The sequence below is a fragment of the Muntiacus reevesi genome, chromosome 11 (assembly GCF_963930625.1).
Source record: "Muntiacus reevesi chromosome 11, mMunRee1.1, whole genome shotgun sequence".
Classification (NCBI taxonomy): domain Eukaryota; kingdom Metazoa; phylum Chordata; class Mammalia; order Artiodactyla; family Cervidae; genus Muntiacus; species Muntiacus reevesi.
This window is the reverse complement of record NC_089259.1, coordinates 28,662,678-28,687,135: the sequence shown is the minus strand read 5'-3', so window position 1 is coordinate 28,687,135 and position 24,458 is coordinate 28,662,678. Positions and strand designations below refer to the sequence as shown.

Below are 24,458 nucleotides of genomic sequence, written 5' to 3'. Positions count from 1 at the left end.
AAATGTCAGTGCCAGTGCTGTATGATGTCAATTCGTTTGGTATTTCTTATCCTTAACTACCATCTATTTGGATGAACCACCTCTATCTGCGCCACGCTGCAGAGATTTGAAGCCCCTTCATAAATGTGCTTGCTGTCTGGCATGCTTTCTTTACACCTTACCTGCAGCATTTATCAAGGGGAGAAATAGACAGCTGTCCTGTTTCCCAATTCAGAATGTGATCCTGAACACACATCTTAAACTCTCCGTGGGCGCCATTCCTTCACCTGTAACACAAAGGGCCTGGACCAGGTCATTTGCTCCCCATTTCAGGTTTCAATGCCCAAGGCGGCTGCTGAGCCTCTCAACAACTCACAGGAAAGGTCCTAAGAAGATCACAGAAAATCAGAAATCAGGGAAGAGCTAGCCATGGCTTTTCAGATCACAAAGAGGATGGGAAGTGGGCACTGAACACACGTGTTCTCAACTCCCGCTCTCACCTGGCCGGCGGAGCAGCACTGGCTGGGAATCGAAGGGGGAGGAGTCGCTGGTGAATTCCGGCCTCTGCTGGGCGGGGAGTAGCTGACCACGGGGGACACCCAGGCGGGCAGGGAGGAGAGCTCGGGGTGCCAGTCTCTGAAGTCTGAACCTGGGTGGATGGGATCTGCCAGAGGAGACTCGAGCCCACCCTGCCTCTCTCCCCATCTGTTTGCAAGCAGCAGCTGCCCCTGGCCAGGCAAGGCTTCCCTCACCGTTTGCAAATGAAGTCCCGGCCCAGGCAAACCCCCCAGCACGCATGTCCTCTGCAGCGTAGCGGTCAGCACAGCGCTGGGCCGTGGGAGGCAGCACTGGCCGCGGGCACTGGAGAATGTAGAAGAGACTGAAGGGAAGAAGGCCCTAGCCATGCGTGTGTCCTCTTTTTGTCCTTAATTAATTTTGTACCTCATTCTTTTCCTTTATACCCTCTAAGAGATCAAATCCTCAACAGTCACAGCGAGGAAGAAAGGGGAGCCGTGGAATCAAGTTGTTGCTAGGTGCCTTCCAGCTATAAATATCATACAACATGACAAAATAATGATGCATAAATAACTGCTTCACACTTGGGTCTACCTGGAACACTCTGGGAACCAGAGATAAAGCCAAAAGGGCACAGATAGCCTAGAGAAACAACACAAACACTGAATGCTCAACCAACACACCTCCCTATCACTCTTCATCCCCAAATGGCTGTACTCCTAATTTACCCATAATTCTAACACGTCTAACAACGTGTTTCTTTCCATTAGGTTCATTGAAAGACTGCAGGTCGGAAATTGGAAGAGAAATAAAGGTTGACAGCCTGATAACAGGAGAGTAAAAATGCTATGAAAGCAAACGCCACAACTCAAAGACCACTGAGTGACAGGCAGAAAAGCTTGCTCGCCCCTCCACTGGCTGCTGAGGGGGGCGCATCACAAGGAAAACTCTGAATCACAAAGAGAAGGAGATGTTCAAATTCTGTTTTACAAAGTCAGAGAACAAGTGTGACACCTTTTAGAAAGCTTTTAATAAAAGTCAATTAAAAATAGATAAGCATATGAAAAGATGTTTGACCTCACGTCACTAGAGAATTCAATATTCAAACAGCACTGAGAACCCAGGAGACCCCTGTTAGCATGGCACAGTGAGAACCCCAACAACACCCAATGCCGGCGAGGACACTGGTGGGGATGCAAATGGTGCAGTCACTTGGAAAGGCAGCCTGGCGGTTTCTTACAAAACTGAACATAACTCAACCACACACTCCAGCAACTGTCCTCTCAAGTATGTACTCAAATGAGTCAAAAACTTACATCCACACAAATCCCTGAGCAGGAATGTTGACAGCAGTTTTGTTCATGAATCTTAAAGCCTGGGTGGGAGCAACCAGGATGTTCTTTCAGTGGGTGATGGATGACCAGACTGGCACATCCACGTAATGGAATATTACTCCCTGATGAAGAGAAATGAACCATCAGTCACAAAAAGACGAGGAATCTTAAATGCAAACAGCTAAGTGAAAGAAGCCTGTCTAAAATGGGCACGTGCCGTGCGACTGCAGCTATATGGCATCCTGGAAAAAGACAAGCTGAGGACACAGTAGAAAGATCACTGGGTGCAGGGGTGAAGAGGAGGGGCAAAGGTGAAGATTTTAGGTCAGTGACGCTATCCGTGTGACACTGTAATGGTGGGTTTATGACATGATGCTTTTGTCAAACCCGGTGAACTGAAATGTAACCTGTAAACTTTAGTAATAATCAATACTGACCCAACTAAAACAAGTCAATCACACTGAAGTGAAGATACTGATAAAAGGGGAAATGGCAGGGTGGGGTGAGGACGGAAGAAGTGTATGAGAACTCTACTGACACACAAGCTTAATTTTTCTGTAAACATAAAGCTGCTCAAAAAATAAAGCCTATGAATTTTTTAAAAAATAGTTTTGGGGGATTCATAAAATAAGACACAGTCACCAAGAAAATTCACCTTATGGAACACCCACTTTGCAAAATGGTCCTACACAAGGAAGACAAATGTATTTGTTAAAACAGAATTAACTGAAAAGCCATTCTTATCTTACCTGTATCAAGCTTGAAGTTATTAGCATAATGCATGGCAAACACAAAATAACGGGTTTACAACATGTGATTTTATAAGAACTAAAACTCTGGAAAAAGTCATCCCTTGTAGCGAGGGATCTGTTACTCCCACTGGTAGCAATAAGTGGACCGGAGACTGTAGATCAAACATGAACCACAACACCGACAAGCCACGCTCTAGAAATTTATTACCAAATTACACTCTACGCGCAGACACAGCTCAGCTCGTGAAACTGGCGGCCTGGCCACACAAAATGTGAGGAGAAGCACATCCAATAAACACAATTTGGAAACATCTTTTTAAGTTAGGTTCAAACACTGGGACACAGACACTGAAACAAAAATCTTAACAGAACACCAACGGTCACAGCACAGAGCGCTCTTCCTGGACGCTGTGTCCACACAGCATTAACTGAAGGCAGCAGTTGCTGCCGTGTGAATGGACGTGTCACACGCCCCCCTCTCTGTGTTGTCACGAAGCACTCAGGTCCTTGTACAGGAAGGGTTAGGTCCTTGCCACACGAGTGTGTGTTTATGAAGCTACTGAGAAGGTGCACTGTGTCTGAAACGTCTCCTTGAATGGAAGCACCGGTGGTGAAGCTGCCGCAACAGAGGTGGGAAGACTAACGTAGACGTTCGCAGAGGCTTCACCTGGAGGGTGTGGCTTTGCCAGAGGAAGAACAACCAGCATCTTCAATTAAACTTTCAGTATTAAAAAAAAAATAGTGAGTGAGAGAGGAGAGAGAAGGAAGCGATTCAAGAGACAAATCTGCCTAGATGATGAACTGAATTTCAACATGGTTCAGTTCATTCCCACGTAAAACTAAGCTTGTTGAACTGAGGTAGACTCCAGAAATAACATGTGCAAAGACTCAGGTTTTCCAAAGGGCAATATTTAGTCATTTCAGAGCTTGCAGAACAAAAGTGTGTTTTATAATTTTGAACATAAAACCAGAGTCCTTTCACAGGAGGAAAACCTCCATATTAATTCCCTATTTGTTGTGCCAAATTTCCATAAATGTACAGAAACGTACACACTGCTGGTGACAAAGCAGAATCTAGGTTATTTTTATACATATAAAATAAAATCAATCAAGAAATGAGAAAGGTAAAATAAAAAAACTAAATCTGATGACATTACCTTCATATTTTTCCCGTTTTTATTAACAAGTCAACTGGAAATTAAGAAATATCCCTAAAGAGTTGTCCAGGGCCCAAAAAAACTAATAAAAATGCAAAGAATTATTGTCAATTTGTGAATGTTTAAAAACATAAGTGTTACTTAGGGGCTTTATTTTTTAAATATTCATATCGTTTCCACAAGAGAAAACAACATTAAAAGCAAATGTCCTAAAAAATTAAATAAATAAGCATAAAAAGCCTAATTTAAAAGTATAAATAAGTAAACACAGTAATTATAATGTGGTTTTTAGCTTTTTCTGAAAAAAAGTTAGCAGCAATGAGACTAAAACATTTGGGGTTTAAATATCTGAATTCCTCCAATATGCCTTCCAACTGTAATTCCTACCCTCTTCTATTGTGACAGATTTTTAAATTCACATAAATATTATGTACATCACAAAGTAAGTGTATATATAGTATATAAACAAATCTATACAATCAAAACAGTTATGGAACAGAAGATACAAAACGAATGTTAAAAGAATGATTACCATTGCTCCCTTATGTGGTTAAAGTGTCCCTTTCTTGGAAAAGGCCGGCAATTACCCTTAGCATTCTATGCCTATCACACAGGAAATACCCTAAAGTGACTTATCGTTCGCAAAGAGAAAAGGAAGTGTGGGAATCTATTATGCCAAGACTCAATGATCAAGACAACCCGGAAGGAGCCAAAGCCCACAGGACAAGCAATGCCTGCCTCGTCCTTCACCGGACCTCAAAGTCCTTCGGGGTCAGGACAGTAAAAACAGAACTGTGTCAGCTGATCTGTGATTCTCATCATGGATTCAGCAGCGTATACAGAAACCTCCCAGGAAGGAATTCAAACAAACTCAAGCTGTTCAAAACCTACAGTATCAATAATGTCATGTTTCAAAGAATCAGCCTACATGTAGCAAAGTGGAAGAGTGACAATTACATTGAAAATCTGGGCAGTGTATTTTTCCTGGTGTAGCAGCTATATGTTTGTTTACAGTAGATTCACCAGACACTTGCTCATTTTTTTGGAATAATTAGTGATTTCAGCCTACTTTTTTGACAGTCAAGTATCACATCATAAAAAGTGCAATCTCCAGAGCTCAAACAAAGCCGCCACTGGCAGCTAGAACATAGCATGCTACTTCTTCCAAGCTGTCCTGGCATTTTTGGAGGCAGAGGTCCAAGTCCAACATGTATCTGGTCATTCTGGAACGCTCACGATGCTGCTGACTAGAAGACAAAATCTGGGACACCAACGTCTACTTTCTACTTGGATTTCTAGAAGGTTTCAGCCATTTGTCTGGCACATTTCATGAATATTAATTTCCTTTTAAAAACAAAGGAATTATGCAAGCAAAATGTTTGCTATAAACATGTAACAGTTTACAGGTTCTCCATAATTACATGTGTACATGTTCACAATAAACATGTAGCTTGGGAAATGGCAAAAATGGTTCTTGAAAACATCCAGGTCTATAATAGTTGTATTGTTCAACAAAATGGATTCCAGTTCTAATTTTAAAGCAAATTTAAAGAGAGAAAAACTTTTATATATTATCTTTTCAAAGCACACACAGGTTACTGTGCCTTTCATTTTCATTAGCTAGAGCCAGGATCCTTTAAGGGGGTTAACACCTACAAAGCATTCACCATCCTCTGACAGAGAAACCAGGGAAGTAAAACAGAGCACACGACTGACAGAACACAGCAAAGACAAGCTCCCAGGAACTAATCAACTGACAGTTTTTTTTAAAAAATCACAATTACCATGTTATTATGCATGAAGAAGTCAGGAAAAATTGAAACATGAGCCAAGACAAATAACATAAAATCTAGAAATATGGTCTAACGAATCAACTAACATATACAAAATTTTTGGCAATCAAAACACTAAGGTTTTAATGACGACTCCTAGAACTTAAGGAAAAAAATAAGCTACTGCCTGGCAATCATCTGCAAGATGATGTTAGTGGGATTATTTCTTTATTTTAAAAGTTCATGAATAAAAGGAATTAAGGTGAACTAATTCAATTAAAATAGAATCATGATATCTCATGATTTTAACTCTTAAAATCTATGCCTCAGAGGAAAGGGGGAGAGTGATTTAAAGCATCAGATGAATACTGCAGTTCAGAGTCAGACTTACCGAAAAATTATATAATTCTTAGTAGCGGAAAAGCTCCTAAGCAAGTTGCTAAAAGTTATCTTCAACTGTCAAAAAAGCTGTATTATTTTTAGTTAAACTAGTAGCTACTGTCTAAAATTGAAAATTCAGGATACCATCCAATACAAATTTTTTTAAAGCTTGACTATCAAAGCACAGGTTGCCCAGTCAAAATAATGCAATTTTTAAAAACTAACATTCGGCTACTCATAACTAGATACACGACCTCTCTTTTTCTGGCCTCCTTCTTGTCTAATTCCTGCTGAAGTGAATGAGCAAGGCCGATTTCTAACCTAACCTTAGTGTGCGTACAAGCACTCAACCTAGACAAGGAATGGTTTCTAAATGTTCAACTGAACATCATTCATTACGCACGATGCTGTTTTGTTAATAAACAAGCTGTCCAGAAAACCATAAAGAGTTTGCTTTGTTTTGCATTAGCCACAAGAGAGTGGACTTGTTTAGAATACCAAAGCATTTATTTAGAATATGAAAGGCAAATTCAGCAAAAAACAATGTTAGAGCAAGGGTTGATCTGTTGAACTTATTGAAAGAAGAGTGAAAACAAACTCAGAAGTCTAGAACGAAGAGGAAGTTCTTATGCAAACATGATACTTTTCCTGCCCTTCCAATATGAAGTACTGCCAGCAAAAATACTCCAGATCAGAGGAGCCACCTGGCAAGATGATTCAAAAACCACAAAGCATGAAGCTATACACCCCCACAAAGCTCAATAAGTGATTAAATAGCTAGCAGAGGAAATGGTGAGGGAAGGAAAGGTAAACGGTGTTAACAGCCTCTAACAGTAGTGGCTGAATGCTGAAGGTTTAACTAGCAGATTCATTATTTAATCCAAAACTATCACTCTTCAAAACAAGGAACAGATCTGATACAAACCCAGTTTTGATGCTAAAAGTCAACAGAAAAGGTCCTTCATGTTCAGAGCTAAGAAGAGGAAAAAAAATGCAAAGTCAGAAACAGAGTTCCTTCTAGATGTTCTATAAACAAGTTTCTACAACAGCACATGGGTCACTTTTTTCAGCCCTCCATACTCTGGTGTGGGTGTGCAATCGTAACGCATGGATACGTGAATGTCAGGCTCTCTATGTAGGCTTTTCATATTTCTCTACTACATGTATACTCTTTGCGGTTTTAAATTACTCTCCAATGAAAAGTTCCAAACCTGTTTTAAAAAAAAATTGCTGGAATTTCTTCACATTTTATAGACAAAAATACCAGAAATGAAAGAGCTGACAGAAATTCAAGCAGATCCAAATTCTACCATCCACTTTTCATATTTCTCTAAGTCTGCTGCAGAGACAGACTTTGCGATTTTCTTAAGAGCCAACTCAAAGTCTCCTCTGGTCACGGGCATCTGAAGCTCCTCTTTAGAGAGTGCACGGATCTCTTCTGGACTGAGACCATTGATTCGCCGTCTCATGGCCATTAAGGATGCATCCCTAAAAACATAACCAGGATCAGTGAGAATTTACTGCTGTGAATGTTTCAGACACATTCGATTATGATAAAGTTAAGGGAACACATTCAAAAGATCATTTTTACATGTTTTTACGATGCCACTCAGAATTTTCCACTTCAGACATTCTGAGGGTTCAGGAAAGGTGAAGACAGGATGCTAAGGACTTAAACATAAAAGGGACTGCTGGTGAATCCTAAAAGTCTAGGTTGGGCTCAGATGGTGCTGAATTTTATTTTCCCTCACTTGCTCTTCACAGACAGCCCAGAAGTCTAGGAAACTGAAGGGGAATTATGAAATATGGAATTGCAGATTTGGAAATAAATATAAGGCTAATGTTAGAATAACTTAAATCTTATGCCAGTTTGTCTACAATCTAAGCAGAGGAAGAAAAGTCAAGAACCTTTCTCCTTGGAGCATGAATACATGTACACGCAGTAGATATGGAATTCCCCACAGGGAATATTTGTGGGCAAGTGAAGAAGTAAAATCTGACTTCTCCAGATCCTATTTTCAACTCTATTCTTGATCACTTATAAATAATTATGCAGGTTAAGCAGACAATGAGTGCTCACAAGATAGCGAACAGGCAGCCAAGCCAATCAAAACTTCACATTTTTATACATTTTACTATAGTAATAGTAGAAGCTATTATGAGCTTACTGAGTGCCACTAAACTTAGATGCATAGAAAAGTAATCGTAGAAAAAAGGAGTAACATAGATATCACGGTTTTTACTGATGTCAATTTAAGTGTTGTCAGGAAAGTTAAGTACTAAAAAAAATCCTCTTGAGTGATGTAAACTGTCTAAAAGTTATGTTACCAAACTGAAAGGGAAATTTACATATATATATACACACACACACACACATATATATATATATGTAAAATTGATCACTTTTCTTCATATGTGTGCAGTAAAATGATGCCAACCCAAACTAAATGATATTATTTTATGTTGATGTAGCAAGGCTCCAATTTAGGGCTAAATTAATCTCAGGTTGTCGAAGTCATTATTACCAAGTTAGGCAATACAATTTCTTAAAAATAAAAGGTTATACAAGGTGAACATATTGTTATATAACTATCCATCTAACAATAACCAGTGAAGTTTCACAGAAAACAACAAATACAAAAAGGTCACAGACCATTAAAAAAAAAATACCTGCAAACGTTAGTTATATCAGCACCAGAGTAGCCCTCAATCTTCTCTGCTATATCTTCCAGTTGAATATCTGGATCCAACTCAACTTCACGAAGATTGATTTTCAGAAGCTCAGTTCTTCCTTTTGCTGTTAAAAGATTTTTCTGCTATTGTAGATATTTTACTTTACAAACCATTTTGTTAAGAAATCATCTATTAACATTCAGGAAATGAAACAGAGTTTAATGCAAAGAATAGTAAATAACTCTGAGTCTACAGATAACTACTGATATACCCCATGACTCGTGGAAGCATGTAACTTCCTATGTGCCTTAGCTGCAATGACTAATAACTGAAACAAAACTCGGAGTTTTCCTAAAAGATTGTGAAGACACTTGCCATGAGAACAAAGGGTCTGAGATCCTTTATGAAAAATAAAAACATTAGTATTCTAGCACCAGAAATGCTTTTGTAAAAACAAAAATGTATTTAGCCTAGTTTTATGAAACTAGAGTGCATGGAGTATAACTCCTGAGTTACTCTGCTCATCTTTTAGTACGACACAGGAAAAACTTTCTAGAACTCTAATCGGTATTTTTTTTTTAAATCTAGTTTTCTTTCCCTAGAAATCAGCAATTGGCACAAAACGCTTATTAATATATATTTTTTTTACTTGGAGAGCCAGCGCACAGACATTCGTTGTTCCAATGTGACTGAAAATGCATATGAAGTAAGCCGAAACAAACTACAGACTTTTTAATGTAACCAATCTTGCTGTTTTACCACCAGTTTTTGTGGCAAATCTGCTTAATACAGCACACTAAGATGATGCAAAATTAGTTCAGATGTGGCTCTCTATTATTTTCTAATAGGCAAAATGAAATTTAATTCTCTCAATTTTTATTTTGAAAATTTAAATTTTCAAGTAAAAACAGAATCAGTGAACGCCATCTACCTTTTCTTTAGATCCCCCAATTGTTACCCAGTTATCACCCCCTTGCCTTCTCCTCTACTCCCCTACCTTATCAACTGTGAGGAGCTATACGCATCACAAGACTGTACCTTAAATTACTCAGCAGTGTCTCCTAGGAACAAAGGTATCCATACAATCATCTCACTAAGCAGGAAATTTAACACTGGTACGTGAGGATTATCTAATACACAACCCAGACCGAAATGTCCACATTTGTGCCGGGCTTTCATTCCTTTCTCAAAGACCTAAATTACAGATGGCATTGAGTTACTGTCTCCTTAGTCTTCTTCAGTCTAAAACAGTTCCCCAGTATTGTTCTGTTTGTGCCGTCCTTCACAACACTGACAATTCTCCCTCAGATGATCTTACAGAGTTAAGGCATTCCAATAAAACACTCCATCAGGTACATTTGAACCTGACAGGCAGACAGATATGAAAATGTTAATGGAAAGAACCAAGAATAACCAAGACACTCCGGAAGAAAAACGGCAAGGTGGGAGGAACTTCTCTACTACAGAGCAATAAGATTCAAATCTCTGTAATACTCTTGCAGAGGCAGACAGACAGATCCAGGATAGAGAATGGGAAGCCCAGAAGCAGAGCAGGGCATTCAGTGTGGACACCTGATTCAGGCAGTGGGAGAAAAGGTGTCTTTTAAGTGACTATTCACAGAAGGAAAAAATTGAAATTGGGTCATACCTCACCATACATAAAAATCAGTGCCAGATGTATTACTGATCTAAATATAAGATGCAAATTCATAAGCACTTCAGAAGATAAAGCAGGAATCTATCCTAATGACCTCAGAGGAGGTATTCATGAGACATAAAAGAAATTGATTACAAACAAAAAGACTAATAAACTGACCACATTAAAATCAGGAACTCCTGTTCATCAAAAGACACGGCTTATAAACTCAGTGAAAACATACAATCTACAGTTTGAGAAATACAACAGACTAAACAAAAAACTTATATCTAAAATAATTAAAGAATTCCTACAAATCACTAAGAAAAAGTCAGACCACCTAATAGAAAAATGGGCAAAAAACTTGAACACATATATCACAAAACCCAAATGGCCAATCGATAAAAGGAAAAGATGTTCAAATTCCTTAATAGCAAAGGAAAGACAAAGGAAACCACTGGTACACATTTACAAGTCTGACAAGACTAGGCAATGGAGAAATGTCAACTACGGGAACTCTCATACGTTGCTGGGAGGAGTGTACACGAGAGCAACCACTTTGGAAGACAGACTGGATTTATCTACTGATGTTTCAGCCATGCTAAACAACCCAGCAATTCGCTCCTAGGACGGAATGCTCCATCCTGGCCTAAGGAAACTTAGGCACTGGCACCATTACAGCATATAGAAGAATGTTCAGAGCAGCACAGCAGCCTAAAACTGGAAATAAGCATTAACATCCATCAAATAACAGGATGGGTAATTGTGGTATGACCACATAATGGACATTATGGGCTGAACTGTGTCCCCGCTAAATTCTTAAGTTGAAACTCTAGGCTCCAATGCAGTTGGTAGTGCTCCACACACAGCAGGTGGATGTTCGTGAATGAACATCACTTTGCTCTTTTAGTCCCAGTACTAGAATATCACTGTGTTTGTAAATCAGAATGTTTTACTGTGGCCTGTCCTAAGAACTTAAAACACTGAGTTTAACCTAACGTGATCTTCCACAGAAATAAAACTCCCAACAGTCAACTTCAAGGAACTCTGGGGCATAAGCCTCTCCTACATGAGGGCCTGGTAGGACTGAAGCTCAGTAGGCAGCACGCTCTTCCCCTCCAGCGACCATGACATGGGGAAACTAACTTCTGACACTGGTTCTATCAGTGATTTGTTAGAAGATTCTAAGTAGGATTTATCATCTCTATAAAACCGAATTAATGATACTTAGTAACATTGTGAAAGTATTTAATGAGGGGTTAATGTGGTAACAACAGTATAAAGAACTGTCAACGCTACAGGACCAAGTTAATACACATTTGAAATTTAAATAAACACTGTTAGATGGATCACACACTTGTAGTAACAATTCTTCTCGAGTACCCGAGGCTGTCCAGCACGGCGGATAACCAGCATGTGCTCCGGGGCCAGGCACACATCCAGCTCTGCTGCCCTGGGAGGACACCTAACCCTCAGGGCTTCAGGCTCTCACGAGCAAAGGTGAGAAGAGAATCGACCTCACAAGCCTGATGCCGTGAGCTAACACCTGAAAGGCACAGCCCACAGGCAGCAGGCAGTTAAGTGGTCATTGTCCCACCACCCCCACCACCCCCAGTCAGTCAGCAAACAGGACGAGAGGGTGACAGAGAAAGCAGAGTCCTTCTATAAAGGGCCAACTGGGAGATACAACAAGAGGAAACGGCCAGTGATGCCCACACAGGGAGAGGGGCCAGGGCAGAGAAGACCTCAAAGAACTGGTGTTCTCATTGACTCAGAAAAACCAATAAAATTTAAATAGAAAGGAAGAGAGAAAACACCCTGGGAAGTGAGAGCACTGTAAACCATGACATGGAAGTAGGAAGAAGCATGCGTGAAAAAAAATGTAAGGAGAAAAGTACAACAGAATACTAAGAAATGCAAACAGACACAAAGAGGAAAGATAAGGTATTGAAAAGAGAGCTTAAAAAAAGTACTCTAACCCTGATGTGATAGGAACTAAGAATCATTTGGAATCTAAGAGACTCTGTGACGCCCTGGTGGTTTAGGGAGGTGAGCCTAAAAGCCAAGCATAACTAAATGAAGGTGCCGGAGAAAGGCGGTCGTCAGGCTGACAAGAGGTTGCTGCCGTCATTCAGATGCATCAAGTATTCAGTGCGCGGCCAAGCTCCACCCGAGCCTGTTGCCTGACTTCCTCCTTCTGTTGACCACGGAAGATGGTAGTCACCAAGATGGTGTGACAGCCTCTCATCCACATGCACTTCTACAACCCACTGGTGGTCTCATTCCCCTCCACTTGAAAATGGGTGGGCTTGTAAATGCTTCTACCTAGGGTACAAAGAGGTGACACTACTTGACCTCCACGGCCAGGTCAAAAAAAACAGTGCACCGTCTACCTTTTCCAGTGGAACAATCACACCTGGGGCCCTGAGCTACCATGTATGAAACGTGATCAGCTGAGGCCGCCGTGCCTGAACAAGCTCAGGCCACATGGAATAACCCCAAGTAACACACAGAGATGCTCCACCTGAGGCCCCAGGTGTCTGCCCCAGGTGGAGACACTCCAGATGAGTCAGGCTCCAGCGTGGAGTCATCTCCTCTGCTGACCTTCCAGCTGTGACCCCAGACATGAGGGGACACACACACAGCATCTCTGCAGTGCTCTATCCAAATTCCTGATCCACAGACTCTGAGCAAAACAAGACTGTTTGCAACGGGAAGAGTAACCCATCCACTGCCTTTCCTTGCCATCAAGTTCTAATTGCCTCTCAAACTTAAAGAAATCTGCATATTTCTTTATGTAAATTACATAACTTACAATATGTCTTTTTGGGTGGCTTTTCTTGTTTTATCTATTTTCATTCCTGTACTTCTTGCCTTTTCCAACTAAAAACGTCTTTTCATGGCATAGATTTTGTTCATAAAATGTCCTTCAATTTTTTTAACTTTCTAAATCTACTTTTCTTTCCATTCCTTTCACTCTAGATTTCAAAACCATTCTTTCAGGCCCATTGTCTTCCCACATTTTCTTTATAGTTCTGTCTCTTCCATACCCTTTACCCATCAGATTATTCCACACCCTTCTACCCCACCAGATTATCCCACAATAGCTGTCTACTCATTTTCAAGCAGCCATGCCTCTGTTTTCATCCTTCTCTATGGAAATTCAGTGAAAAATGCAACTCCCTCCATGAAGCCTCCCCTCGGCACCTCGGTCAGAATTTACTATTCTTCATTTCCACCCCAAAAGACTACGGGCAACCCCAGCGTCACGCGCTCCCTGGTCTCACCGCAGTTAAACTGGGTAGGTGTATGGCTCCCTTCCAACCATACAGAACGCTCTAAGGACAAGGGCACATATCTTTACACTGACACAATAGCTAATAGCAAATGTCCTGCAAACAGCAAAGAGCTAAATAACGCTTGTGACATTAATTAACACAGATGAAAAAAGTTAGAAACAGTGGAGTTCTAATTATGAGTATTTGTTTGGGAGCCCTTTAGGAGAAAGCAATTTCTTCAGTTCTATGGTCATGAGCTACACATGTTCAGACTAGTAATGAGCAAAGAGAAGCACCTAAAAGTCATTACCCATGATGGACATAACCTTTTCATACAGGAAAATAAGTTCAGAAAAAAAATCTCAATAGTCAGCCAGGTCTATGTTCTCCAATATTTCAAAGAAAGCTGAATCTCTGCCTTTGTACCATCCACTTGTATCTTTCCCCCCAAGCTAAGCTTTCCTCAGCAGTTTATAAAATTCTGTCATAATTGTCTTTCTAATTATACATTTTCTGTCTCACAGGAGTACTGGGTAAGTATATCAAGCAGCTAAGCCGGGAGAGAGCACAGTGTAAGCACACAAGTATCAGCTGTTACTACTCCTGGGCCTGGGGCCTCGGGAACACGGTCACCTGTGAAGTGGGATCAACATTCCCTACCTAACAGGGCTGTATTAGTGTTAAATAAAATACAGCATGTTCCATGGGGGAAAAAACACCGCTGCCCTGAATGTAAGAAACTTCACTGTAGCCTCTGTCTCCATAAATAGCAAATTGGTTATTTATAAACTTCTATAAGTGAAATGCCAATGGAATGAAGACTTAGAGAAACAGAGAAAGGTAACAAGAAGTAAATGAAAGATCAAAGTGGAGTAAAAGGAAGGCATCATACCTGTTGGCAGAGGTATATATATCCTTTTTTCTAATCTCCTCCTCAATGCTTCATCAATGTCCCATGGGAAATTAGTGGCAGCCAATACCATGACCATTTTGGAAGGATCATCATTCTCCAAAGCTCCTCCGACTCCTATGGACAACAAGGGTAAAGAAGAGCATTTTTCTTACAGTCCCTTATTCTTTGATTCAACCAATACTTCTAAGCATCAGCTATAGGCTTGGTGGGAGGCTCAGGGACAAACATGATGTGGTCCTTCTCACCTGTGTGGTGTCAGAAACCAGACAGATCCACAGGTAAAGAAAAGAGGCAGAAGACTTCCCATGGTCTATCGCAGAAGTCTAATCTGATAAGAAAATCTAATTTTTTTCTGTAATCTTTTTTGTGTGTTTTTCCTCTGCAAAGAGGAAGCAAGGGAGATTATGCTGTTTTACTACTTTTTTTTTAATCATGAATTTTTTAGTTATTACTCTAATTTGTTTTTCTCAAGAAAGGAGAACAGAATAGGGTTCACATTTATTTAATACTAGCATGCAATCATAATTTTGAGAGACATTATACTGCAATAATTTTGTCCTTATAATTTTAAGTGACTGAAAAAAATAAACAAGAAGTTTAAGAATGAATGTAATAATCAATTGCTACTGAAAATAGCCATTTCTTTTTACACAAAACCAAATATATGTACACAGGGTCTACCTTCTCAGAATTAAAATTTTAGAACAAAAAACTAGGTTTACAGAATGGAAACTCTGGAAAATAAACAATAAACAAAAAAAATTATCAAAAACTCACAAACTTTATGGATATGAATTTTGAGTCTGATATAACAAAGTAGTAGATTTAAAACAATTTAATTCAATGGTATTTTCTTAATAAATTACTAAACTCCTATTTCAATCGTTATAAAGTGTTAAGCTGTCCAACTAATGGTCACAAATACCCAGCAATAAAATTCAGCTAATACAAATAATTTTGTATTTGGTGATGTTTTTAAATGCTTTGTGTGTTTTCCTCCGCATCCCTGCTTGCAAAAAAATACAACACAGACATTCCTTTCTTTTATACTTCTACAGACATAAAAATGGTAAATTCACTGAGGGAAGGGTCTCCTAGTACTGAATTATTTTATACCTCTTACACTGCCTGGCAATCAGAGTCACATATCTCTAAAGAGTAGCTCTGGGTCCATTACTCTCTTCCTCCAATGGCTCCCCAAAGCCTTTCCTTCTTAATCTGAATAACTTCTACCAATACTTCAAAGCCCCTTGGCTATTCCCTTCTATGACTTCCTTTGTCGGGGTGGTACCCCTCCTATACTGTGTCTTCACTACACTCAGAGTTTAGTTCTACTACAGAACTAGCGATATAGTGTACTTGTCTATGAAGCGCCTGCTTCTCAACTAGAACAGTGGTTCTCAAACTTTTTGGTCCCAGAATCCTTTTTACACCTTTAAAGATTACTGAGCTCCAAAGACTTTTTGTGTGTGTGGAGTATATCAATATTCAATACTTATTATTAAAAACTAATACTGAGACTTAAAAAATATTAATTCATTTTAACAATAAAAAATACATTATTTGTTAACATAATTAACATATTTTATGAAAAATTACTGTTTTTTTAAACCAAAAAAAATTAGTAAGAAGGCTGGCTTTTTTTTTTTTTTTTTGCATTTGTGCAAATCTCTCTAATGTCGACTCAACAGAGAAGAGGTAGATTCTTATATCTGCTTCAGCTTTTTACCTACTGTGATATTTCACATGTCTTATACCCTCTGAAAGTCTCCACTGCTCTACTTACAAGAGAATGAGAGTGAAAAAAGTAAATAACATCTTGATATTACTATGAAAATAGTTCAGCATCTGTGCACCTTTTAGGAGTTTTAAAGACCCCTGGGACCCTGGACCACATCTCTAAACAGTAAGCCCCTTGAAGGCCACGACATTCCTTTTCTTTGTAACCTCAGAACCTGAAACAGTACAAGTATGTAGCAGACGCCTTTTGAGTGCATGAAGAAATGAACAATTAAGTGGATGAACAAATGACTACAAATAAACTCCAGCGGCCTTCTGGTCCATTCACTAAGAATTTCCAAAAAATCAATTTACACAAAATTCAAAAAGGAACTAGAATAGTTTTGAGGCAGTAATTAAGTATCAATTACCATCCATCTGAATGAGCAGCTCAGACTTGACTCTGCGACTTGCCTCATGTTCATCAGAGGTTCCTCTTCGACTGCAGATAGAATCTATCTCATCGATGAAGATCGTGGTCGGGGCATAAAACCTAGCCTTTGTGAAAATATTTGAAAGAAATCATTTAATGATCTCATAAAATAAACTGAATTTCTAAAATGCCATTTTCCTCCATCTAAAACAACAGTAAAAAAGAGCAGAAATTTCTCACTGCTTTAATGCCATTCTTTGGTTACTGATATGTTAATCATATAAGAAAAAGGAAAATCCTAAAAATAAAAGATAAGTTATACAGTTGATGAAGTCAGGTGACAGATACACGAGGATTCACAGTCCTATCTTTCTAATTCTGTGTTTGAAAACTTCCATAATACAAAACGCTCCTAAAGATAAATCATCAATGTATCCTCAAATATACATTCCTAAGTAATTATTGCAAATGTTTATGAAAAAGGAACAAACTTTAATAATAGATCAATTCCTAATTGGTTTTCAAAATATATATTAAAATAAACTTCTGCTCAATCAGCTCATTAGAGAGTCAGAAATAGCCTCCAAACTACACACATTTCCCAAGTCTTTTCTACCCTCCCTGGATGAGATGCCACAGGGCTTCAATCTTAGAGAGGAATGCAAGCTGAAGACACAAGAGCCATTTCACAAAACTCACCACCCCATGTCTTGCTAGTGTCAAGAACTCTGAAACTACAACCACACTTGACCATTTTTAAAAAGATATCTAGGTGAATGGATCTAGGTTACAGAGATACCATGTGCCTATACAAACAGGACTCTGAAATCCAAACATATCATCACTCACCATTTCAAACAACAGACGAACCAACTTCTCAGATTCCCCTCTATATTTAGATGTCAGTGTGGAAGAGGAGACGTTGAAGAAGGTTGTGCCGCACTCAGTGGCCACGGCTTTAGCCAGCATGGTCTTACCAGTGCCTGGGGGCCCAACCATCAGCACTCCCTGAAATTTCAAAAAGATGTATTAAGTGATTTATCAGATTAAAATGCTTTCTTATAAAATATCATCAGCTAATAATGTACATGAAACTCTTCCATCAAAAGAGAAGTTCAACTGTCACGGTTAAATCATGGTGCATGTGACACATTTCATTTTATAGAGAGAAAAAACTAAAACGACGAATCACTTCACAGAATGTCTCAAAGGTATCAGAGGTACTGAGAGCTGGACTAACAATGGGCCTAGACAACAAGGAATCACCTGGGACATCTGGAGAGGACCTGGCAGAAGACAAACATCGATGGTCTTGGGCATAGCTTAAGACTTACTGCTCTCTTGAAGCAATGAAAATACATGACATTTTCTACCACATGGAGCAGAATTATATATCCTTTGCCCTCCTTAGGCACAAAACCTATCCTCCACAACACACAATATATACTTTCAATCAGAAATAAAGATCCATTTTTCAGCTTATAAGGTAGCTAAAATCTACTGGTGATTCAAACAATCAAATTAGCTAGCATTTTAACTGTGCTGGACAGTTAACAGTTTACATAAAACACTGTTAGTAATGAAAAAGCCAAATATAACATAGACAAAAATCTAAATTTTAGTTATTTCTCACCTTTGAAAGCAAATAAACGGAAGTATTCTATAAAAATAAATCGAGGAGTACAAATTATCCAAGAACACTAATCTTCCAGTCCTGAAAACTAGAAGATTTTTAAATACTGACCATTTTCTTCTAACACTTCCAATGAGAGTTCAGATATATACTTAACACTACATTTTTTTGGCCTAATAGTTGGTGATCTTAAGATGAATTCGGAGCTATTTGTTAATAAGCTTTGGAGGAGTTAAACTTTGAAAACTATGTGCGTAGCAAAGTTTCATAAACTCTAAATTCAGAAACTGTCCAAACCTGCTTCTAGCTATGGAATTTTGATACCCAGGACAATGAGGGATTAGTAGGATTTAAAACACTAGTTTTATAAAAATTTTTTTTGCTTTGCAAGAAACCTTAACTACATGTGACACTGATATTTCAAAAACTGTAAAGACAACTAATGGTATAGGCACAGCTACAGAAAAGGCCCTGTTTCTCTTTCCACTGTCCTCTCAATGCCCTCAGTTCTCATAATGTCATTAACATGGCCACAACCAGGAGATGATTTCCAGTGTCAGCATCTGTGCACAAACATAGCTCACAAATACAGGACAGCATTTAAACATGTCACCTCCTCATGATGTTACTCCATCAACTGTCTCCTCTCTTTCCTGTATCTCCTCTTCTGTTTATTTGAAAAATGATATCCTTCACTTGACCCTACAAATCCTCTAATGACTATCTACCTCTCCCTTTCCCTTCCTGGCCAAGCGTCTTTTTTTTTAAATTTTTTTTATTTTTCAGTGGGTTTTGTCATACATTGATATGAATCAGCCATAGAGTTACACGTATTCCCCATCCCAATCCCCCCTCCCACCTCCCTCTCCACCCGATTCCTCTGGGTCCTCCCAGCCCACCAGGCCCGAGCACTTGACTCATGCATCCCACCTGGGCTGGTGATCTGTTTCACCATAGATAATATACATGCTGTTCTTTCGAAACATCCCACCCTCACCTTCTCCCACAGAGTTCAAAAGACTGTTCTGTACTTCTGTGTCTCTTTTTCTGTTTTGCATATAGGGTTATCGTTACCATCTTTCTAAATTCCATATATATGTGTTAGTATACTGTAATGTTCTTTATCTTTCTGGCTTACTTCACTCTGTATAATGGGCTCCAGTTTCATCCATCTCATTAGAACTGATTCAAATGAATTCTTTTTAACAGCTGAGTAATATTCCATGGTGTCTATGTACCACAGCTTCCTTATCCATTCATCTGCTGATGGGCATCTAGGTTGCTTCCATGTCCTGGCTATTATAAACAGTGCTGCGATGAACATTGGGGTGCACGTGTCTCTTTTCTTAAAGAAATGTTTTATGCTGACTGTTTCTTCATGAGCTACAGTCTGACTTCTGCCTCCACTCCTTCACAAAAAATACCAGACTGACTAACCCAATGGTCACTTTTTAACTCACAGCTTCTCTCTTCCCTCTGACCTTTGATGCTGCCAATACCCGTTCATTCCCTTCTCCCTGAAACTATTCCTCCCCAGGCTGGTTCTAGGACACAGGACTTGTCATGCTAGGGAGGATACACCTACCATTCCAGGTGTTTTAAAACCCCTTTAAACACCTATTTTTATGAAGGCCTTATTATTTCTTTTAAACATTGTTTTTAAAGTTATAATAAAGGGGGAAATTTATGGTACTGTTTCCTAAATTAGTAATCTCTATAACAAATAGATATCTATATCTAAAACAAATAGATAGATATCTATAACAAATAGATATTACAAGCACAAGCTGGAATCAAGATTGACAGGAGAAATACCAATAATCTTGGATATACAGATGACACCACCCTACGGCAGAAAGTGAAAAAGAACTAAAGAGCCTCTTGATGAAAGTGAAAGAGGAGAGTGAAAAAGTTGGCTTAAAGCTCAACATTCAGAAAACTAAGATCATGGCATCCGGTCCCATCACTTCATGGCAAATAGATGGGGAAACAGTGGAAACAGTGGCTGACTTTACATTTTGGGGGCTCCAAAATCACTGTAGATGGTGATTGCAGCCATGAAGTTAAAAGATGCTTATTCCTTGGAAGGAAAGTTATGACCAACCTAGATAGCACATAAAAGGAAAGACATTACTTTGCCGACAAAGGTCCGTCTAGTCAAAGCTCTGGGTTTTCCAGTAGTCATGTATGGATGTGAGAGTTGGACTATAAAGAAACCTGAGCACCGAAGAATTGATGCTTTTGAACTGTGGTGTTGGAGAAGACTCTTGAGAGTCCATTGGGCTGCAAGGAGATCCAACCAGTCCATCCTAAAGATCAGTCCTGAATATTCACTGGCAGGACTGATGCTGAAGCTGAAACTCCAATACTCTGGCTACCTGATGCGAAGAACTGACTCATCTGAAAAGATGCTGATGCTGGGAAAGACTGAAGGCAGGAGGATAAGGGGATGACCGAGGATGAGATGGTTGGATGGCATCACCGACTCAATGCACATGAGTTTGAGTAAATTCCGGGAGTTGGCGATGGAGAGGGAGGCCTGGAGTGCTGCAATCCACGGGGTCGCAGAGAGTCAGACATGACTGAGCGACTGAACTGAACTGATAACAAACAGTCTATAGAAGCTTTTAAGTTGTGAGAGGCAATCAAAATGCCATGGTATAAACACACAATTTCTTCTCCTTTCTCCTTTTGGGCACAAACAAGGAGGAGGTATTGAGAACATAAAAGACCTTCCAGCTAATCTAGAAGGGGCAAAGTAAGATCACGCTTTTATTTCATTCTGCCAGTCAGAGCAAAGCAAGACTCTGACTATGGCTAAGACCAAAAACAGTTAAGGCAGCAGCTATTGGAATGGCTTTTTTAACACACTAGAATGAAAGCACTGAACTTAGGAGGTGCGAGTCCTGGCCAGGCTTTAGACTATAAAGCACAGGGCAAGCTAGAAAGATCTAAACATTCTCATTACCTCTGAGAATTTATACCTGGCCTAGATGAAGTGATCAAAATAATTAATTACCAAGAAACAGGTCAGCTTTTAAAAAGATATTTATTTGATCACTTATTCTATGACTATGTACTATTACTATTTAATTTGTTTGCTAACTTACCATTTACAGAAACAGACACCTGGAAAATTCTTAAAACTTGTCTCCAGCTCAGTGCCCTTGAGGGAAGTGACTCTAAAGATGACAGCATCAACACTCCCGACCCTTCTCCTACCAGGCAGAGGCAGCATCTCAACCACAAGTCCTTGTCCAGGTACCCGAGGTACACGCCAGCCTCCCCCAACCTTTACAGACCATGCTAATAAATGCATAAGGAAACTCAATGCTGGCTTTCTTTATCATGCAAGCTGCAGTTTTATGCCTATATTATTTTAATAAATTCTCACCTTCCACGGCCTTCTAATCCCTTTGAAAAAGTCAGGCATCCACATGGGAAGGACGACAGCTTCCCTCAGTAGCTTCTTAGCTTCTTCCAGATCTGCTATGTCATCCCTTTGGAAGAACAGTCACGTTACAGGCTTATTCGGGGTCACCTTTGATTTACAGTCAATAGCAGCTCTTTGAATTGTTTTTCACTTAGGAAATTATTCTTATAGGAAGAACAGTATTCTAATTTCTACTGTATAAAATGATCAGTGAAAACATACTAGAGTTATAAATCAGGACATTATTCAATTAGCAACCTTTGTTGGTTACATCAACATCAAATTAACATGAAAATGTCTTGGCTGTATTCTGAAAGAACAACTGTTCTGCCAAGTCTGCACACTCATATTACGGGTGAAGTCATAATCAGGAGGTGAATGGAGAGCAAGACAAGACACACCAAGCCAACCTACAGCCTACTCCGCAGCTGTGATTCAAGAACCTAACAGACTCACCAGTGAACGCTTGGGTTCCTGGAGACGATGTCTCTCTCAAGGGCTTCTACCAGGTCCTTATCATATGCGGCACCATCAAACTTTGGAATTTCACCATCACTTGTACCATCTTGCATATTTTTCCTTCCCTGGGGACAGGTGTAGAAAAAAAAATCAATAACAAGACAGTTTTAATTAACATCATTAAGCTTTCAAAATACTGCAGTGGAACTATTTTAAATGGCTTATTTTTTTTTTAAATAGTGTTTTCTAATTACCCCCAAGGCCATCCTCCCCTATTTAATTCATCAGCAATAGATGAACTGGCCAACCTTAGGAGACACTACATTCTTGAGGGGAGAAGTGCACATTAAGACTAAACGATATCTCTTGATATCTCTAAATTTGGGATTGCTAGGGATTTCTGCCACTACTAGAAAATATTTCAAGCGTAAATACAGAGGAAGAAAAAACCGACTTACTGAAAACCTACTGCACAGCAAGAAGTCTCAAATATATTATCTCGTTTAGTACAACAACCCTAAAGGTAAGGTTGTATTATTACCCTGTTTTTACAGATAAAGAACTGGGACTCAGAAAGTTAATATTAAGTTCACAATTATTAAATGTCTGAGTATAGATTTTAACTCATATCTTCCTGACTCCCCAAACTCATGCTTTTTCACAACATCAGACCACCTCATGGCTGTCTGGGTCATTTTAAAGCTTAAAAGCAAGCTACAGAGGCAGGAAGGGGTCAGTTAGGAAGATGAGGCTGACATATACACACTACTATACACAAAATAGGTAACCAACCAGAACCTACTTGCACAGGGGCAATACTCAGTATTTTATAATAGCCTGTAAGGAAAAAGACTCTGAAAAAATACTTATATAAATATCCAAACCTGAGTCACTGCTCCGTACCCCTGAAACACACTATACATCAAATATATTTCATCTAAAAAAAAAAGAGTAGGTTACATAGGGTAGAACTATTACATCCTCCTAAGCATCTAAGAGGCTGCAGATGAGGAAAGACTTGTGACGTTGAACTGCAGCTTACAAAGCTTTTTCCCACTCAGTGTAAGTACACACTTAGGGTTCAGGGTTTCTTCCTAGTAAGGTCCTTGGACCACGTCATAAAGTCACTATAATGACAAAGATAGAAGAATCTTTTAAAATAGTATCATTAGGGTCATTAAAGCAATATACTTTACCCCAAATTCTTTATTTAATAGCACACTAGCTTGGAAAAAGAAAAAAAAAGAATTACATGCTATGGTTTCTATGGGGTTGTGCCAACATTTACTCAGCTCTGAAGAGCTTTAAATGAGACCTGCTCAGCTGCCAGAAACAGTTCAACCACTAGAACTACTTTAGCAGAGCCAAGCACCTCCCCAGAGCTTCAGCCCCACAGTTACTGTTAAGGCAAAAATGAAGGAAAAATGGTCCAAACACTGATCAATTTCCTAAGCTTCAATATGAAGAGAGAGAACAGGATGAACCTCGCCTACCACACTCCATCTGAGATAAACCATAAACTAGACCCTAAGTGCAGAGAGAACTAAATGGCTCCCTGTGGGCTGACGCTCCAGTTCTTTAAGCCACTGGGTAAATGACCAAACAGTACTCTGGTAATTTGACTCCAAAATGAATAATTTACTGTCTCTGGTTAGCATGGTATGAAACTGAATTTTCAGGAAGATTCTTGTACTTCAGATGACAGATCCCAATACTGACACTTAAAAGGAGTAAATTTCTGGTGTGCCTACGCAACAAAGCTAACGTCAACAAATTTAAAATAAGCTCAGCCTAGAATCATATTTTATAATAAAGATGGGCCAAGGATAGTCATACTCAAACAGATCACTGCGAACACTCTGTTATCGTTTTTAAAACTCTTCTAAAAATAAATCAACCAGAGAATGCAACAGAAACTGATATATCTGGGATTTAACAAGCTTTGATATGACATTGTTACTGGTGACTTACCAAAAAAAAAAATATTAAAAAATATAGGCAGAGAGTCATTTTAATACGAATATCCAAGTGGTGGGGAGGATTTGATAAACACTATCAAGGGAAAGTAAAAGGTATACAGTTGTCCGGAAGCAACAGGAATCATAGGATTTTAAGAAAAATAAATATATGACTATCTATGTCCAAGACATTCTATTGTGCCTTCAGCGTAAGATCAGTGCATGAAAATAAGATTATCTGCTGGACTACTGGCAGGAAGTTAACAAGTAAACCCCAAACACACACAAACTGTGAAGTGCTGTGAAAAAACCGAGTGGTCAGTATAGTTAAAAGGTACCATGCAAAAAGGAGAGGCTGGAGGGGGACCCCCCCCACCCGGCAGTCCACTAGTTAAGACTCCTACATTCCACTGAAGGGGGCACAGGTTTGAT

At 39.3% G+C, this 24,458-nt stretch overlaps 1 protein-coding gene across 6 annotated transcripts in view; it reads right to left on the bottom strand.

Annotated features, from left to right (window-relative positions):
- Positions 1-5,492: 5,492 nt before the first annotated feature.
- KATNAL1 (katanin catalytic subunit A1 like 1) overlaps positions 5,493-24,458 on the bottom strand; it is a 55,487-nt gene continuing 36,521 nt past the window's right edge. For all 6 annotated transcript variants that reach the window (XM_065901903.1, XM_065901907.1, XM_065901905.1 and 3 more), the window contains 7 exons: positions 22,066-22,193; positions 21,571-21,676; positions 17,393-17,551; positions 16,542-16,668; positions 14,371-14,505; positions 8,562-8,688; positions 5,493-7,379 (listed from right to left, as the gene is read on the bottom strand). In XM_065901903.1, the coding sequence (XP_065757975.1) occupies positions 7,181-7,379; positions 8,562-8,688; positions 14,371-14,505; positions 16,542-16,668; positions 17,393-17,551; positions 21,571-21,676; positions 22,066-22,193 (981 nt within the window). In that variant the 3' untranslated portion in view covers positions 5,493-7,180. The remainder of the gene's footprint in view (positions 7,380-8,561; positions 8,689-14,370; positions 14,506-16,541; positions 16,669-17,392; positions 17,552-21,570; positions 21,677-22,065; positions 22,194-24,458) is intronic.